The following is a 17,682-nucleotide window of genomic DNA, read 5'->3' as shown; positions in this document are numbered from 1 at the left end:
CCCCCCCCCCCCCCCCCCCCCCCCCCCGTTGAGTGTCTCCTGGCCAGGTTGGGAGAGAGGAGGGCTGTCTCGCACTCACCTGTCAAGCTAGCATCCAGCCTTTGTGAGCAGGTGGGGGATCTCCCATCTTGGCTCTGGGCCTCCTTGCTGTCAACCACCAGCTGCCTGTAGCCAGAGGCCCCATCACTGGCTCAGCAGCCTGAGACCTTCCCACTTTCTCTGCCCCCCTCCCTACCCCGACTTTCTGGCCCCATCTGGGCCAATCGGTGCTTCCGTCCAACTGTCAGACTGGTGCCTGTGGTCACCTGTCTGTCTCAGTGCTTTGCCCTACCCCACCCCCGCCCGACTCCCCTCGGCCCCCTGCAGCCACCCACGGGTGTGGGCTTGCCGGTCTACCACTCCCTGGCCTCTCCACCGACTGTACCTCCCAAAGGCTGACCTGACGGCCCTCACACACACTCCGACACACACACACACACACACACACACACACACACACACACACACACACACACCAGCGACTGTGACCAGCAATAGCCCCCTGGCTCCAGCTGTCCTATAGCTGGTGACCAGCTTGTAGTTCCCCTGAGGGTGGGCAACTTGTCAGGAGGGGGGCACTGAGAGGCTGTAACCTCAGCTCTGCTAGTAGGAATATGCAATCCTGGCACACCACATCACACAAAGTGGGGAAGAGAGAGGCATCACACAGACATCCCCAGTCCAGACCAAGATGTCAAGTCACCAGCTCTGACTCCTGGGAGACCCGCTAGAAACGCTCACCCCAAACCACACTACCCAGAGCTTGGGGAGGAAGAACTCAGAGCAGGGGCAGGGGGGCAAGGGGCAGTGACTGTACCTCAGACGGGGGCGTGGGCCCCATCCCACATTGTCTTCCATCCCCAGGGTCCAGGGGGTTGGGGAGGGGTGGGGGAGGGATGCCAGGGAGGGGGCGGGGGGGCCCTGGGGGCCGTGTGTTCTGATTCATGGGGAGTGTTGAGACCACCACACCAATAAACGCCTTTTTCCAAAGTCTCTGCCTGCCAAGTGTCAGGGTCATTAAGGATTTGGGTGAGTGGAGGGCAAAGGGTCACTGGTGGTGCCTCCCCAACGTCAATTCTACCCCCTCTCTCTCTTTCGGTAGATTTGGAGTTGCTCCATTACACAATGATACGAGGTCTATCTAGATCTGCACGAGTTGCTTTTCCCCGTTACGTGGAAGATCTTGGGTCTGTGGGGATAGCAGTGGTGGGGAAGATAGCATGTCCAGCCTGAGAATGTCAGAAACACTACGGAGTACACAGAGGAAGGTCTAAAGAAACTGAGTCCATGGTGACATCGTTTGAGTAGCTGGATCAAAATGTACCTGTTGCCCACCTTCATTTACATAAGCAATGCAGTCCCCTGAATGTATAAGCCAAGTTGTGTTATGTTTCTTACTAGTGATTAAAAGGGAAATGAAAGGTCTAACTGATACAGAAAAGATAGAGAGGATCCAGGTACCCAGGACCCCAGCCTTCACCTTTCCAAAAAGATCCACGAGCTCTGTTTCCTCACATCCCCCCTTCCCTGAGACAGATGCATTAGTTGTTTCTTCCTTCTTTGCTATCAGACCCACCCCCCATGATATAGGCTGAGATGTTTGGTTTCCCAGCCTCCCTTGCAGTGATGTGGCTAATGTGGGGTCAGTAAGGGAAGTTTGCCGATGGGCTTCCAGGAAAGTTTTTTCCTCACTCATGAGGCTGGTCGAGGGAAGGGGTGTGGGAAGGGAACCTTGCTCCCTTCCTTTTGTCTTCAGATACAGTTGTGTGAAGAGGTGATGCCTGGAGCTCTAGCAGCCATCTTGCCACATAAGACAATATGCCAACCCACTGAGGGTGGCCGAACAGAAGGATGCAGAGAGCTCAGGTCCTTCACGGGGTTGCTAAGTTGCTGAGCCAGCCTGAAACCACCACTTATTTTGCTACCATTGATTCTGTTACTTGCAGCTAAGGGAATCTTCATTGACACACTCCCTAAATTTCCAATGAGAAACCCAGCTAAGAAAGAAAGGCATCATGCTGGGGAGAGCAGCCTCAAGCCCAGCCTTCCACTGGCGCCAAAACATTTGCTCAGTCAACCAATATTTATTGATTACCTGCTGTGTGCCAGGTTCCGTGTTGAGTGCTGGGGATAATGACATGGTCTCTGCCTTCATGACGTTCTCAGTTTAGAGAGGGAGACAGAGGTTAAACAAGTACATACAGGTTTAAGTGAGAGACGCTAGAGGTTCAGAGGCTGTGGGACCAAACCCATGACCACGGCAGCCTCCTAAGCTGGTAATGGTTACATTTTTAGGGTTTCTGGACCCGATTCCAACATTGGAGGGTTCCCTCCCCCAACACAATGTTTCTATCATTCTCAGCCTGGACATGCTATCTTCCCCACCACTGCTATCCCCACAGACCCAAGATCTTCCATGTAACGGGGAAAAGCAACCTGTTGCTGATCTAGATAGACCTGAGAATTCTCAACATACCAGGTGTCTGAGAATTCAGCTCCATTCTGACGCTGTCTCCCCAAAGACAGCAGGAGATTCTAAGATTCACGGTGCAATCCTACGAGACTGCCACCCCCACTCCCCACTTCAGACACCAGCTGCAAGCCCCAAACTGCTACCCATGCTACTGACCAACTGTCTACAGCTGGAGGTTCCAAAGACCACTTCCTTGGATTTGATTAATTTCCTAGAACTGGCTGGCAGAACTCAGGGAAACACTTCCTTATATTTACCAGTTTATTAAAGGATATGAGGAAGGATATGAATCAACAACCAGATGAAGAGATACACGGCGCAAGCTCCCAAACAAAGGAACGTCTGTCCTTGTGGAGCTTGGGGCCCAGCTCAGTGGTACAGGGGAAGAGTCTGGTTCCAGCGGCTGGTAGCTCTCCAGAAATGGGTTTTTATGGAGGCTTCATTATATCGTCATGATTGACCAAGTCACTGGCCACTGGCTGACTCAACCTCCATTCCCTCCCCCTCCTGGAAAGGGGGGGCAGGGAGGGGTTTGGGAAAGTTCCAGTCCTCTAATCACAGGTTTGGTCCTCCAGGCCACCAGCCCCGCCTTTGGGTGGGATCCGAAAGTCACCCTCACTAATAACAAGACACCCATTTCACCTCTATGGCTCTGAATTGTTTTCAAGAACTGTGGATCGAGCAAGGTCAAAGATATCTGAGAAACATATTTTGGTCATCTGAATGACCAAATATACATTTCCTATAAATCATCGTAGCTCAATTACCATTATACTTGAGAAGTGAATAACCTGGAGCAAAGAGTGGCGTTCCAGGCAAAGCAAACGCTGGGGCAAAGCCCTGGAGGCAAAACAGAGCCTCCCCGGAAGGGGAGGTCAGAGGTCAACAGAAGTCAAACCACAGGGCTCTGAAAATCATAGTGAGGAGTCGGCACAATATCTTAAGAGCAATGGGCATCCCCAGAAGGGTTTAAAGAGGAGAGGACGTGGTCTGAGCTATTTTAAGCTGCAGATGCTGGGAGCTGGGGGATGGGGCATGGCCTGGAGGAGACAAGCGGATGTAGGAAGACCTTCTGAGAGAAAGAAGCTGCCCCCCCGCCCCCCGCCGCCTCCCCGGGGCTTGGAGCAGCACAGGACAAGCCCGGCCTGTCCACCGGCCTGTCCACCACCGAGCCTGCAGGTCCTGCCTGCCTGGAGGTTTTGCAAACCACACGGGTAGATCAGCAGGAGTCTCCCCCAACCCAGAAGCCACAGCTCCTTCGTTGCACAAATACAAGTAGAGTCTTCTGCGCTGAGAGGGAGACAGGGAGTCTCACATTCAGGGGCCAGTCTTCAGTCACAGCAGGACAGGAAGGCCCTGCCTGCTGTTGGGGGGAAATGGGAGGTCCTACCAAAAAAAAAAAAAAAATCCTGCGCAGAGCGGGCCCTAGTCACACCTGTGTGGCTGCCCGAACAGTCCTTGGGCCCCCACCAGTAGAGATGACCGGACTGGGGCCAGTGGCCTGGAAGAGAAAGGAAGGGACAACCTCAGGGGTTACCCTGAGGGTGACATGACTCATGCTTTTCTAATGCTAGCTCACATCAGTCAGACATTAGCGGGGCTCCCTCCATTTACAACAGGGAAAAAAGAAATGTCTGCCCACCCTTGGGAGAGACAAGACATGTGACAACCCAGCTTTTATGGGGAAGAAGACATTCCATCCCACGTCGGATAGAAAATGGAAGTTTTGCCAATTTTTATGGAAAAGAATAAAGGAGTTCTCCCTCCTTTGGAGGGAAAGTGGAATTTCACTCTTCATATGACAAAAATTGGATGGGAATTCCTGTCCCATTTTTATGTATTAAAAGCGGGGGGGGGGGTGTTTACCAACTTTGTAAATCTACAAGTAAAGCTGGAGGAAGAGAACTCAGACCACCTCCTCTCCCTAAAACACAAAAAGTTCTCCTCCCCATTCGAGGACACTGGGGCACCCACACTCACTTGGTGGGCCCTGTTTGGGCTAGGGTCCTCCAGCGGGACTTTGAGGGGCAGAGGCTGTGAGGTCTGCACTGGGGTTACGCTCTGCATCTTTTTTTCCAGCGGGGGAACCACAGGGGTCAAGGAGGAGGGACGATGCTTCTTTTTAAGAGAGTCTCCTGGAAAGAGGAGGAAGAGAAACAGAAACACGGGATTGGCTGCTCCAAGCTGAGGGGCGGAGCCTTGCCTGATTGGCTGATATGGAGGTAGAAGGCGAGATGAATGACCTGTGGCGGTGCTGACTGGTTCAGCCAGGTCTCCAATGGGCCTCTTTCTTGGGACCCTCCCGGGGGAGACCCTCACTTACCCCTGAGGCTGCACAGGCAGCAGATACACAGGTAGAGAAGTGCTGCCAGGAGCGCCAGGCCCAGTAGGGAGCCCAGGATGATGCCAGCAATGGCCCCAGAGCCCAGGGTGGGACCTGGAAGACACAGAGAGATGGAGGATAAGGAGCCAGGGCTGGACCCAAGTTTCCTAAGCAACCTGCTCCAACTGTTTTGGAAGCCAGGAATCTGGGACCCCGGAATCGCATTTTATCTAGCATTTACTAAGTAACGGGTGTGACTGGCATTCTACCAGATGGTAACAATCCACTGGTGAGCAAACCCGGGTACCCACTCTCATGGGGATTAATTTTTAGGGAAATCAGAAATGAATGCACAAATTAATAACATAATCACAGGTTGCACTAGGAAGAAAAATAAATGTGCTATGACAGAAATAATGTGTTATCATAGAAATAGAGTCAGTCTTCTGCAAAGACTGTTTTCAAATAAGGTCACCTTCACAGGCACTGAGCGTTAAGAGGTCAATATATCTTTTGGGGAGAGACACAATTCAACCAATCAAGTCAAGATGAGAGCATTAGGATGAGCCATAATCCAATATGACTATAGAGTCCTTACAAGAAGAAGACAGAGACCCACAAAGGGAGGAGGAGGCTGTGGGAAGCTGGAGGCGGAGACCCCAGCAATGCGGCTACAGGCCAAGGAAGGCCAAGGATTGATGGCCCACTATCAGAAGCCGGAAGAGGCCGGCAAAGATTCTACCCCGAGTCTCAGAGGGAGCACGGCCCTGATTTCCCTGAGCTGGAGCACAGACACCTTGATTTCTGACTTCTGGCCTCCAGAGCTGGGAGAGAATACATTTCTGTTTGTTCGAGCCGCCCAGTTCATGGTCCTTTGTGACCGTAGCCCCAGAAAACAGACACAAGCAGACAAGCAGGATACAAGGAAACAGACTGAGGGAGGCAGCCCAGGAAAAGGCTCCAACAGCCCCAACTCACTGGCCTGGTAGACTCGGCTTTGTGATGGGGTCCCTGGCTGGCCCCCCAGGGTGGGCAGGATACGGAAGGCCCAGGTCCCGGGGTTCCGACGAGGAAGGGGCACCACAGCTGACCGCTCCTGAGGCCCCAGGAGGAGTAGGGAGATCCAGTCCTTGTAGGTAGTGGCTCTACCCAGGTCAGGGCCCTCTGGCCGTGCCTGGATCTCAAAACCACTGATCAGGGCCCCATGTTCCACATCCCAAGTCAGCACTGCGGCATCCTGGGCTCTCTGCAGCCTCCATGAGGAGATGGAAGGTCCTGGGGGGATTAAGGTGGGGGTTGAATTTATGGGTCCTAGAGGGGAGAGGGAAGGGGGCTGCAGGCCTGGACTCAGGTTCTGGGAGCAAAAGGTCTGGGGAGGCTTCTAGGCCTACAAGAGGAAGAGACTGAGGGCCTGGACTCTTGGATCTGAGGGAGAAGGAGCTGGGGACTGGGTTTGAGGTTAGAGAGGGCTGGAGGACCTGGACTTCTGGGTTCTGGGAAAGAAATGAACTCACCAATGAGCGTGATCAGGTTGCCCCCAGCACCCAGAGCCCCACTGCACAACACGGAGTAATTTCCCAGGTCCCAATTCAGACTGAAGTTGCTAATGAGGAGCCTGCGCCCATCTTGGCTGAGCCGCAGGCGACCTCCACCGCCTGGGGCCACGGGCCGCCCTTCCCGGGCCCAAAATGCTCTCGATGGGGGAGGACAGCCAGTGGCCTCCAGCGTCACCTCTGTCTCCCCTGACCGTGTTTCCTCCACTGTGGGAAGCAGCAGCACCTCCCGAGGGGTCTCTGCAGGTAGAAGAAACCCAGCCAAGTCAAGACCTCACCCTGGAGTCAAAGACCAAGTCCTGCGCCCTTTGGTGAAGTAAATCGCTGTGAAACTTTAGCAAACAAGGAAGCACTGCCCGTTCACTCACTCTCTCATTCAACCATCACCTGATGTCCTTAATAACGACTTATTAGATACATACTGTGGACCAGGTTCTGAGCCGGGGAACTCATATTATTCTAGAGCCTTTATTGCTCTGGACACGTAGGAAGGTGTCAGCCCTCTTCCTGGGTCCAGGAAAGAAATTGTGGCCCTTCCCCTGCCTGAGGTATGGGAAAAACCTCGGTCCTTCTGTAGGGTTTAAGGAAAAGGAAATCTCTTTTCCTGGAGTCAGAAGTCTGCCTTTCTCATTTCCTAAAGAAGCTAAGAAAGACCCCCTCCTCGGGAAACAGGAAAGAAGTCCCGCCGGCCCTCACCCGGGGTGACAGTGCAGGTGCGCGTGGTCACCAGGTGGCGAGCGAGGCAGGTGACGGGGACGCCGCTGAGTCGGGGGTGGGCGGGGACAGCCGCCTGGAGCTCAGAGGGCACCGGCCCCGCGCGGACGCCTTCAGGGAGGCCCTGGAACTGCAGAGAGGCGGCAGGGACCCCGCCGGGCCATGCGCAGCGGAAGCGGAGGCTGCGATCCCCCGGGCCGCCTTCGACTGAGCACTGTGGGGACCCGGGAGGCAGCTCTGTGGGGCGGAGGGAGAGATCAAGGGGTCAGCCTCTCTCCCCTCACCCCTCCAGCCCCGCCTCTCCGCGCTTTCACGCCAACTCTTCTGCACCAGCCCGTAGGCGCCGTCCGCGCCCCATTCTCTCGCCACCCAGCTCCCTTTCCCAGACACTTCCGGGCTAAGTGGGCAGCTGCAGCCCCACTGACCGCCTCTCTTTCCAACTCTGCACTGATTTCCTTCCTCGCAAACCTAACCCCGCCCCTTCTTTTGTAGTCCCACCCCTTCCACCAAGTTACTCCGGGCCTTTAGCCGGACATCTACGTCCCTCCGGTTGCGCCCCGTCCCACAGCTAAGACAGCTCCGCCCATTTCTAGAATGACCCAGCCCCCTTTCTCTTGTGACTCCGCCCCCTTCCCAGGTAATTTCTTTATTTGCTCATCCCACTTACTGGCCCAAGCGCCTTCAGTCCCTCCCCTTTCTGGTCTCCACTCTTCGCCATTTGACCCTCTGCTTAATTTGTTGAGATCGCTTCTTGCCCAGGAGTCTCCGCCCTGTTAATCTGGCCCCGCCCCTCCGTTGTGGCCCCGCCTTCTCCGGGTACCCCGCTCCATCCCGCCCCGGCCGTGCTCACCCGCCACCGTGAGGTTGAGCAGAGAGCGGCGGCGGTGACCGGTGTGCGGGTTCGCAGCGAGGCAGGCGTAGGTGCCGGCGTGGCCCGGCCCGACGGCGGGCAGCAGGAGACGCGGGCCGGCGGGCACCGCTGCCTCGGCCGGGTCGGCCAGGCTCCACGCGATGTTGGCGGGCGGCCGCGAGGCGGCGGTGCAGCGCAGGGTCACGTTGCTGCCCGCGGTGACATAGAGGGCGGGGGCGGCGTCGCGGTCCGAGGAGACCTTGATGACCGGTGCATCCGGGCCGTCTGGATGAAGGGGTCCGGACCGGAGGAGCCAGGGTTACTCGGGACTCCGCCACGACCCCTGGGCGCTGGACCTCCAACCCCCCCTCCCTGAGCTCCCAGATCACGGCCCCCAACCCGAGGCACACCCCCACTCACAGAAAACACTGACGTCAGCCGCAGCCTCCGTGTGGCCGAAGGGGCTGCGGACGCGACAAGTGTACCGGGCCTGGTCGCTGCGCACAGGGCGCATGATGAGCAGCTGGTCGCCCTCTGTGCGGATCCGGGGTGGCTCAGCTCCCTCAGGGTCCGTTGCCTCGAGGGTGCGTCCGTCCCGGCTCCAGCTCAGCTCCCCGCGACCCGGCCCCCACCCCAGGCAGCGCAGCCGGAGCTCGGCCGCCCCCTCCTCTGTCTCGGGGGTCTTGGGCTGCACCGACAGCGGGGGCAGCGGCTCTGGGGGAGGGAGATGGGCTCAGGACCTGGTCCCCGGCCCCCTCGCCCCCTAGATCCAGGACTCCAGGCCCCAGCCTTCTCCACTCCTCCCACCCAGGACTTCTGAAACGAGCCCCAGGAGTCCTCCTCCTCACAGACCCATAAGTCTGAGTCCCCCACTCTCTCCTCTCAGAGACTGAAGATTCCAAACCCCCAGGGGTCTTGATCCCCAGGTCCAACTTCCCTCAAGAACACTTGTCTTGACCCCCAGCCCCTCTTATCCTTCCTCCCTCCAACCTAGAAGTCCTGTCTCCCCTGCCGAGGGACCCCCTTCCTCAGGGGAGAAAACATGGGCAGATAGCAGCCACCTGCCCAAAGGGCCTGCATCCTGGACCTCAGTACTCACTTACCATACACACCCACCGTGAACTCCCGAATCTGCCGGGAGACCCCAGCCCGGATAACCTCAGCAGTGTAGACCCCAGCATCCTCCAGCCGGGCAGAGGCAAGTTCCAGCCCCCCTTGGGCCTGGTCAAATCGTAAGCGGTCTCGGTGAGCAGGGTCCAAGCTGATCAGGGGGGACCCTGGCCCCAGGCCTCCAGCTGCCAGCACCTTGGAGCCTCGGCGCCAGACAACCAGAGGAGCAGGAGGGCTGGGGCTGGGAACCGGAACTAGAGGGAGCCAGATGGTGGTCCCCACTAGCACCGAGAGAGGCCTCCCCACTTGCTGGGGGAGGCTTTCCTCTGGGTGAGCTGCTGCGATGACTTTGGACTCGGGGTTCTGGGCAGAGATGTCAAGATCCTGATCCTCAGGGGAGAATTTTGAACCTGGGGTCTCAACAGATACCTCAGGATCTGGGACTTGAGCTGAAATGTTTGAAGCTGGGGTCTTAACAGAGGAGGAGGGCTCCGAGTCTTTGGCAGGAACTTGAGAACCCAAGACATCAGAAAATACTTCGGAATCCGGGATTTCAGAGAAGGTAGGATCCAGGCTCAGCTTTTGGCCCTCAGCAGAAACATTTGGCCAGACGGACCTGGGCACATCGCTAAAATTCGAGGCCTCAGGAAACCATTTGGAATGAGGGACAGCAGCAGTGCTTTTTGTACCTGGAGACTGATCTGGAAATTTCCAGCTGGGGGGTTTGATGGAGGAGACTTTTGAACCTGGGCCATGGGAAGAGCTTTCTGAGTCCAGGGAGAAATTGGTTTGCTGAACTCCAGAAGAGGCTCCGTGGGTGAGGACCCCTCCTCGGGAGGCTGCAAGGAGAGGAGGGGAGGGGGCGTTGAGGGGCTGCTGAGAAAGGGAACCAGTGGGGAAGGGGCCGAGCAGGGGACTTACCCAGGAGCAGGAAGAGCAGCAGAGCCCGTGAGGTGTCCATGGTGCTGGCCGCACCCATGAGGACACTGGAGTGAGACTCCAGGGCCTGCACCTGTGCCTCCCCGGTCGACGAGTCCGACAGGACTGGTAGCTTCCTGGGCGGGGAAGGAAACCAGACCCAGTGGGAGGTGCCAGGATCCCCCACCCCCAATCTAGTGGCAGATCCAGCCACCCCACCCCACTGGTCCTCATCAGCTCGTCCCATCTGACCCCTGCACTCCCTACCCCTGGGGTGAAGACGGTGAGAGATGGGTCCCAGCGGAAACGTGGTAGCAAACCCGTGGGGAACAAAAGCCAGGAAGACTTCTTGGAGGAGGGTGAGGTGACCCTTCAGAGAGCCCCACCTCTGATGGCCTCAGCCGCAGTTCAGGCTTCCTCCTCACCAGCCTCTGACCCTGAATCCACTCTGTCCTGCCTGCAGCCTCAGATACCTGCATTTGACCCTGCTCCTACTCTGCTCCAACTCCTCCCATAGCTCCCTGCTGCCCTCAGACCAAATCTCCACTGGCTGTCTCCCACCCTCTCCCGAGACCCAGAGTTGCATCTCCGTGCCCCCCAGGGCCTCAAATGCCTTGCATCGCATCCAACTCAGCATCTTCCCTCCAACACAACCCCCTTCCTGGGTTCTCCACCTCAAGTGCGGTTCCACATCTATGCAGAGGCTGGGAGCCTTCTTCCCTCCTCCCCTGCCCCTTCCTCTCCCTTTCCACTGCTCAGAACTGTCCTCTCCCCTAGCCTCCTCCCTCCAGCCTCCAGCCTCCAGCCTCCACCAGTCTCCGGATCCACACTTGACCCCTTTCTGCCCCTGCCCCTCCCGTGGCTCCCCTGTGCCCTCAGGAGACATCCAAGGTCCCTTCTAGACCCAGAGTGGCCCAGACCTACCCACTCCGGCCACACCCTCCACCCTCTGACTCTGAACATCCAGCCATTCTTATGCCCCATCTCTCCCCTCCCAGATTTGCAGGCCGTCTCTCCTCTGCCTGGAATGCTCTGCTCACTCCCTGCCCCCCCCCCCCCCCACCAACAACTTGTCCTGCAGCCTCACCTGGTTAAGAATCATAATAATAATTACCACTTCTCCTGTGCCAGGAACAATGCGAAATGCTTCCCAGGCATTATCTGCCCGAACACTTGCAAATGCCCTATGAGCTGGGTGTCATTATCCTCATTTTACAGGCCAGGGGACTATGGCTCAGAGAGGTCAAGGGACCTGCAGGAGGTTGCACAGCCAGAGGGCAGAGCTGGGCTTTGGCTCAGGGCAGTCAGACTGCTCACTCCTTCTGAAAGCTCCTACCACCACATGCTGGGCCCAGGGCCTCTGCTCAGCTCAGTCCTGAGTTTTTCCGGAGAGTTCTTACCACGCTGATGGTAATGACAATGGTAAACATACAGAGTGAGCACCTTCCTTGTGGCAGGTGTCGTTCTGGGGGGGGGAGGGGCTACATTAATGGGGTAAGTTTTATAGCTTAAAGATGCCTGCAAATTCGACCCTCCTCCCTTAAGGAGTAGGGTCTATGTCCCTCCCCCTCGGATCCGGCTAAAGAGAGTAGAGAAGAAGTGACCCCACTCCCGCGTCTGCTTCTCAGCCTGCAGACTGGCATATTCCCCTTCATGTGTGGTGGAATGCTCCTTCTTGGAACCTAGCCGCCATGCCGTGATGAAGCTCCAGCAACCCCCCCGGAGAGGAATCGTGGCCCCTGGGCAACAGCCAGCTCAAGCCAACAACCCTGGCCAGCTTGCCGGCCGCATGACAGAGTCATCTTGGATGTCGATCCTCTGGCCCCACTTGAGACCCCAGCCGATGCCGCCTGAAGAGGTGAGCTGTCCTGCCAAGCCCTGCCCAAATTTCAGATTTATGGGCAAAATAAATGACTGTTGGCTTAAGCCTCTGAGTTTTGGGGTGGTTCGTTATGCCATGCCAGACAACCAGAACATGGGTATTATTACTAACTGCACCTGAGGGAGGAGGAAATCCATGCTCAGAGAGGGGGAACTTGCCAGAGTTCTCCCAGAGCCAGGGAATGGTCTGGCCACGGCCCCAGGATCCAGACCCTGAGCCCTTAACCACTACAGTAAGCCCTTCCTATTCTGATCAGTCAGATAGGAAACTGAAGCTCAGACACGGGATGTCACTCACTCAAGATCCCACAGCCGGTAACTGTGAGCGAGGCTCTAAAATCACCAAGTCTGACTCCAGACCCTGGCTCTTCATCCCCACATGAGGTTTTGACTGTTGTCTGTCTGTCTCCCCACAGCTTTGAGCTTGAGCTTCCACAGCTTTGTTCCCTCTTGTACCCCGAGTCTTGGCAAGAGCCTGGCACCTGGGAGTCCCCGGGGAGTCCCCGGCAAACACTCTGCAAATGAAAGCCCTTCTCCCCACCTCACGGATAGGTGTCTTTCAGGACTCAACCGAGATGCCATCTCCCTGGGAAAGCTCTTTGGCCCCATGTGCCAGGTCAAGGTGCCCCAGGTGGGCTCCCAAGTGTGTGGTGTCACCTCTGCTTAGAGCGTACAGCACCCTACATACAGCTGCCTCTGCACGTGTCCATCCCCCACCACTTCAGCATGGAAGCTTCTTAGGGACTGGATGTGACTCACCTGGGTCCCCGGCATCACCCAGCACAGGGCCTGGCACACAGGAGATTTAAGTAAATGTTTGTTGAATGAATCAAAGACCAGGTCTCCAGGGAATGAGTTAACAGAGACAGTCGTTGGGAGGGTCATGGTTTTATTGCTGAGTTTCAGGGAAGGGGCTCAAATCCGCCCAATCTCCCTCAGCTTGGCCACCAGGTCCTCCGTGGTCTCCACCTTGACGCCGGCCGTACGCTGGGGCGGGTCCTCCACGCTAACCACGGAGAGCTTGGAGGTCAGGTCCACACCCAGGTCTCCGGGCTTGATCACCTCAATCTTCTTCTTCTTGGCTTTCTGCACACGGGCAGCCACAGCTCACGGGGCTGCTGGAGCCCTTGCCCCCTCTCCGGCAGCCTCCTCCCTGTGACTGCCACGTCTGCAGAACCAAGCCCATTGCCTGAACTTGTCTGGACCTCCCCACTAGCCAGGACATCTGTGACCTCTTACGGGGCCCGGTATAGATCATTTCTGTGGGCAGGGATGGCCTGAGAAGCCCCTCTGTTAAGGGTCCTCTTTAAGTCAGCTGCCTTGGAAGCCCTTCACTGGCCGAAATGGACTGGCAACGTCAATCTTCTGGCAGTAATGACTCAATGGACTTTTGGCCAAGCCGACCCACGGAACCCACCCTCCTGGAGGATGAGATGACCCACTGAACGCTCCCTGTTGGCTGAGCTAACTCATTGAACCCATCCTACTGGATGAGATGATCCACCATACCCTTCCTCTTGGCTGGGATGGCATGCTCAACTCTCCCTGTTGGCTAAGATGACCCAATGAACCCATCCTACTGGCCATGATGAACAGCGAACTCTTCCTTTTGGCCGGGTGAGCCCTTCCTTTGGATAAGAAGTCCCTCGGATCCTCTGTCCCTGCATCTGAGCACCAGGGAGGCACTGGGCCTGCAATGCGTTTACCCATCCCCGGGCCCTCGGGGACCCGTCCGCTAAGCGCTCACCATGATGTTGGGCAATGTGGCGTAGCGGGGTTCATTGAGCCGCAGGTCGGCGGTCACCACGGCAGGCAGCTTCAGCCGCAGGGTCTCCAGGCCCCCATCAATCTCCCGCTCCACTTTCAACCTGTCCCCTTCCAGTGTCACCTGGGAGGCGAACGTGCCCTGGGGAGATGCGGGGGGGTGAGGTTAACTCAAAACAGGCACAGAGTAGCAGAGGTGTATGCACAGGTGAGCAAATGAATGAGAGAACAGAAGAGAGGGTCCTGCAAGGTAACCTGTAGACATCAAGTTCATATACAGGAGGAAACCACAGAAAGGGATTTCATGAATCCAGGGCCAGGTTTCTGTACTTTCACTGGGAGCCAAGGTGAGGGTCCTAATGACCTGAACCTGCCAGTTAGGTTCCTGCCTATTATTAACCTCCCTTAATAATGATGAACACATATGGAGCGGAAGGATGCTGTTCTAAACAACCTACATGCACTAAGTCATCAGGCCCTCATGGGAACTCTATAAGGTAAATGCTATTATCCCCACTTTACAGATGAGGAAACTGAAGCAGAGAAAGGCTCCAAAATGTGCTCACTGTCACCCACCACTGGTCAACCCAAGAGCTGCCTCCATGCCCTATTCCCCCTACCCACCATTTTGTCCCCTGGAGCTCCCTTCCAGGCCCCCCTGCTGGGCTGACCCTGGAAAGGTCTGCTGGGGCCCCATCTCCCTCACTTGGTGCCCATGCTCTGGCCAAGCCCCCTCTGCCTCTCAGTGCTGAATCAACATCTGCTGATGTACCTACACCCTCTTTGTCCAACCAACCTGTTCTCTCCATTCACTTATTCACCGAACAAACCTTTCCCAAGTCTTAGCTGGAATGTTCCGTCCCTCCCAGTCTCATCCGAGCGCCCCATGAACCAGCCCTCGGATACACTGTGAAAATGACCAACGAGGCCCTGGCTTTCGTGCGCATTTATCCTGGCCAGGAAAACCGCTGGGAACCAAATACATACATAGCAGCCACAGGACTCAAAGTGTCTTCTGAGCGTAGGAAACATGGCCAGCGCGACCGAAGGATGGAATTTTTCATCTTATTAATTAACTTAAATTAAAAGACTGAGGGGCGCCTGGGTGGCTCAGTTGGTTAAGTGCCTGACTCCTGACTGCAGCTCAGGTCATGGTCTCAAGGTCATGAGATCAAGCTCAGTGGGGAGTCTGCTTCTCTCCCTCTGCCCCTCCCCCCTGTTCTCTCTCTCTCAAATAAATCCATCTTTTAAATAAATAAATAAATAAATAAACTTAAAGACCAATAAGCCAAATATATTATCATGATGGTGATGACGGCTTCATGGGTGTACATGTGTGTCCAAGCTTATCAAACTGTACACTTTACATATGTACAGTTTATGGTAGGTCACTTAATCTCAATAAAGCTGTTAAAAAAAAAAGGGGGCGCCTGGGTGGCTCAGTCAGTGAAGCGGCTGCCTTCGGCTCAGGTCATGATCCCAGGGTCCTGGGATCGAGTCCCGCAACGGGCTCCCTGCTCAGCGGGGAGCCTGCTTCTCCCTCTGCCTGCCTCTCTGCCTACTAGTGCTTCTATCTCTCTGTCAAATAAATAAATAAAAAATCTTAAAAAAAAAAAAAAAGGATACTCGATGCAGTCCCTGGAAAACTCTTAAGTCTGTTTGGAACAACTGGGGTGTGTGAAATTACTTTTTCAACTGTGAGTTTTAGGAATCCAAACTAAGTATTTCCGGTGGAAATTCAGCATCTAAACTGAGATGTGCTGTAGATATAAAATCCACACTGGATTTTGAAGACTACATACAAAAAGAAAAAAGAATGTAAAATAGCTCAGTGTTTTTTATATTGACTATAGGTTGAGATGATCATATTTTAGATGTGTCCAGCTAAATAAAATGTTTTGCCTGTGTCTTTTTACTTTTTTAATCTGGCTATGAAAAAAATGTACACTTGATCTTAGCCAAAAGGCCGAGAAGCAATGGCTATGAAAAATTATAAATCACCTAGGTGGCTTACATTTCTATTGGACTGGCATAGGTGGGAAGTGGAGCATCTGGAATTTCATACAGGGTAGGCAAGGAAGGCCTCTCTAAAGAGGTAACTACTGAGCAGACCTAAAGGAGAGAGAGGGAAAGCCACGAGGCAATCTGAGGGACCCATGCCCTAGGCTGAGGGAACAGCAAGTGCAAAGGCCCTGAGGCAGGGATGAATTTGGTGTGGTTGTTGGGTGATAGGGCTGATGAAGACAGAGCACCAAAGGCCCTGATGAGGCCTGGTGTCCTGGCTGTACATGTCTCCTTCCTGTCCGCTGGAGTAGCCATCCTGTCTTAACTAAGCCTGCCTCCCTCCAAAAGGGCAGGGACAAGGGTGGCCCTGTTCTGAGCCCCCAGATCTGGCCCCCAGCAGGCGCTCCCCACTCCAGCCTCACCTGTGGCCAGTCTAGCAATCCAGCTGTCATCTGCCCCGTCTGGTTACAGTCATCATCAATGGCCTGAGGGGAGAAAGAGAGAAGACTGTATGACAATGGGTCTTTTCACATACCATTCGGGCCTGTGTCTGGATGGGGGTTGGCCAACATTTTCTAAATTCCATGTGGTCTGTCACAGCTCCTGAACTCTACCCTGGGTAGCACACAAGCAGCCACGGACTAAGTGCCTATATAAAGCAACAAGTGTGGTGGCATTCCAATAAAACTTTATTTATAAAATCAGTGGTGGCCATGGCCCATAGTTTGCTGACTCCTGGTCTAGAATGATCTCATCCCCCAACTTGAGCGGAGTGGAGACAGGCAGTCACTTGTCCAGGGGCACATAAAGACATCTAGCCTCTCGATGCCAAATCTTTGCCCCCGTATAAATGTTCACAGAAGCCTCCCATGAGCCAGGACCTGGGCCAGCCACACTGGGGAACTGAATGAACAGGATCTGGGCCAATAAGAACGTTCTATCCCCTGACCCTAGTGACTGGTGCAGGGACGGGTACTTGACTCAAGCTGGACCAATGAAGAGTCAGCCCTGAAAGCTTTGCTGGAGACTTTGGGAAAGAGGCTCTTTTTTTTTTTCCCCGCTGGGGAGGCTTGTGGGATATGAGCCTAGAGATGCATAAAGTAAAGACAAGACAGAGGAGCAGAGCCTAGAGCTGACATGTGACCCTGGATCAAGCCATACCTGAAGCTTGCCCTGTATGAGCTAATAGGTTCACTTTCTGGCTTAAGCCTGTGTGCTTCTGACTACCACCCACAATGAAGAGTGTCCTGTCCAGCTGATCCTGTACCTTCTCCGTTGGAGGCCCTGGCCCCAGGAACTGTCCCTGACAACCAGCACAGGCAGGACATGAGTCTGAGACCAACCAGTGAATGCAGGAGGCTTCCAGAGGCCATGCTGCCAGCACCAGTGTCCTGGCGAGCTGGTGGGAGACCTGGGTCCCCAGAGCCCTGAGCCTGACCCAGACCATGCCTTTCTGGCCTGTTCTCTGGGTAGGCCCTCCGCCTCAGCTTACTGACTTGTACTGATTCCTTTGCTGTTGGTCATCTCTCTTGTTTTCTACTGCCTGACTTGTGCAGGGCTGGGTCGGACACCCAACAACCTACATAGACCCATCAGCCTCCCCCTCTCCGCAGGGGCTGATCCAGCCTGCCGGAATCCCTGTCTTTTCCAGCCAGCACCCTGGCTCTACCTCTAAGCCTCCTGAGCCAGGTCTGTGCCCTATCTTATCTCTCAGTCTCCGACATTCTTTGTCAGCCTCTGTTCCTAAGCCCCTGCCCCTTGGTCTCTCCCCCTCCCACTGCTGTCTATCTCTGGCTCTTCCGATGACCCTCAGCCCCCAACCCGAGTGAGGCCACAATGTCTGTCCTCAAATGGGAGGGGGTGGGCAGGCTAGCCAGAGAAAGGATGTTGCCTGCCCAGTCTCCTTAGGGAATAGCTGAGGCCGACTCATGTATGCCTCCGGTGGGGATACCATGTGGCAGGCAGGGTTCTAGCTCACCATTAGCCCCCAGGGTCCTCCCCAAACTCCCAGCCTCCAGTCTCTCCCCTTCCAGTCCATTCCCCATGGCCTCAG

At 55.5% G+C, this 17,682-nt stretch overlaps 2 protein-coding genes across 2 annotated transcripts in view; both read right to left on the bottom strand.

Annotated features, from left to right (window-relative positions):
- Positions 1-3,612: 3,612 nt before the first annotated feature.
- On the bottom strand, positions 3,613-10,196 carry VSIG10L (V-set and immunoglobulin domain containing 10 like). The gene is made up of 10 exons (XM_025850096.2): positions 9,984-10,196; positions 9,056-9,901; positions 8,373-8,666; positions 7,953-8,237; positions 7,085-7,339; positions 6,350-6,628; positions 5,814-6,110; positions 4,836-4,949; positions 4,493-4,647; positions 3,613-4,013 (listed from the first exon to the last, which is right to left on the bottom strand). The coding sequence occupies exons 1-10, from the start codon at positions 10,039-10,041 to the stop codon at positions 3,942-3,944; spliced, it is 2,655 nt and encodes an 884-aa protein (XP_025705881.2). The 5' UTR covers positions 10,042-10,196; the 3' UTR covers positions 3,613-3,941.
- A 2,537-nt stretch (positions 10,197-12,733) lies between these two features.
- The window catches only part of ETFB (electron transfer flavoprotein subunit beta), a 13,891-nt gene continuing 8,942 nt past the window's right edge, over positions 12,734-17,682 (bottom strand). The window contains exons 4-6 of the mRNA XM_025849896.2: positions 16,052-16,114; positions 13,609-13,767; positions 12,734-12,947 (exon numbers count right to left, since the gene is read on the bottom strand). Of these exons, the coding sequence (XP_025705681.1) occupies positions 12,777-12,947; positions 13,609-13,767; positions 16,052-16,114 (393 nt within the window). The 3' untranslated portion in view covers positions 12,734-12,776. The remainder of the gene's footprint in view (positions 12,948-13,608; positions 13,768-16,051; positions 16,115-17,682) is intronic.

This window comes from Callorhinus ursinus, unplaced genomic scaffold (assembly GCF_003265705.2).
Source record: "Callorhinus ursinus isolate GAN/ISIS: 27379988/994484 unplaced genomic scaffold, GSC_fseal_2.0 scaffold71, whole genome shotgun sequence".
NCBI lineage: Eukaryota > Metazoa > Chordata > Mammalia > Carnivora > Otariidae > Callorhinus > Callorhinus ursinus.
Note: the sequence above shows the minus strand (reverse complement) of the source record. Positions and strands in the feature narration are given on the sequence as shown.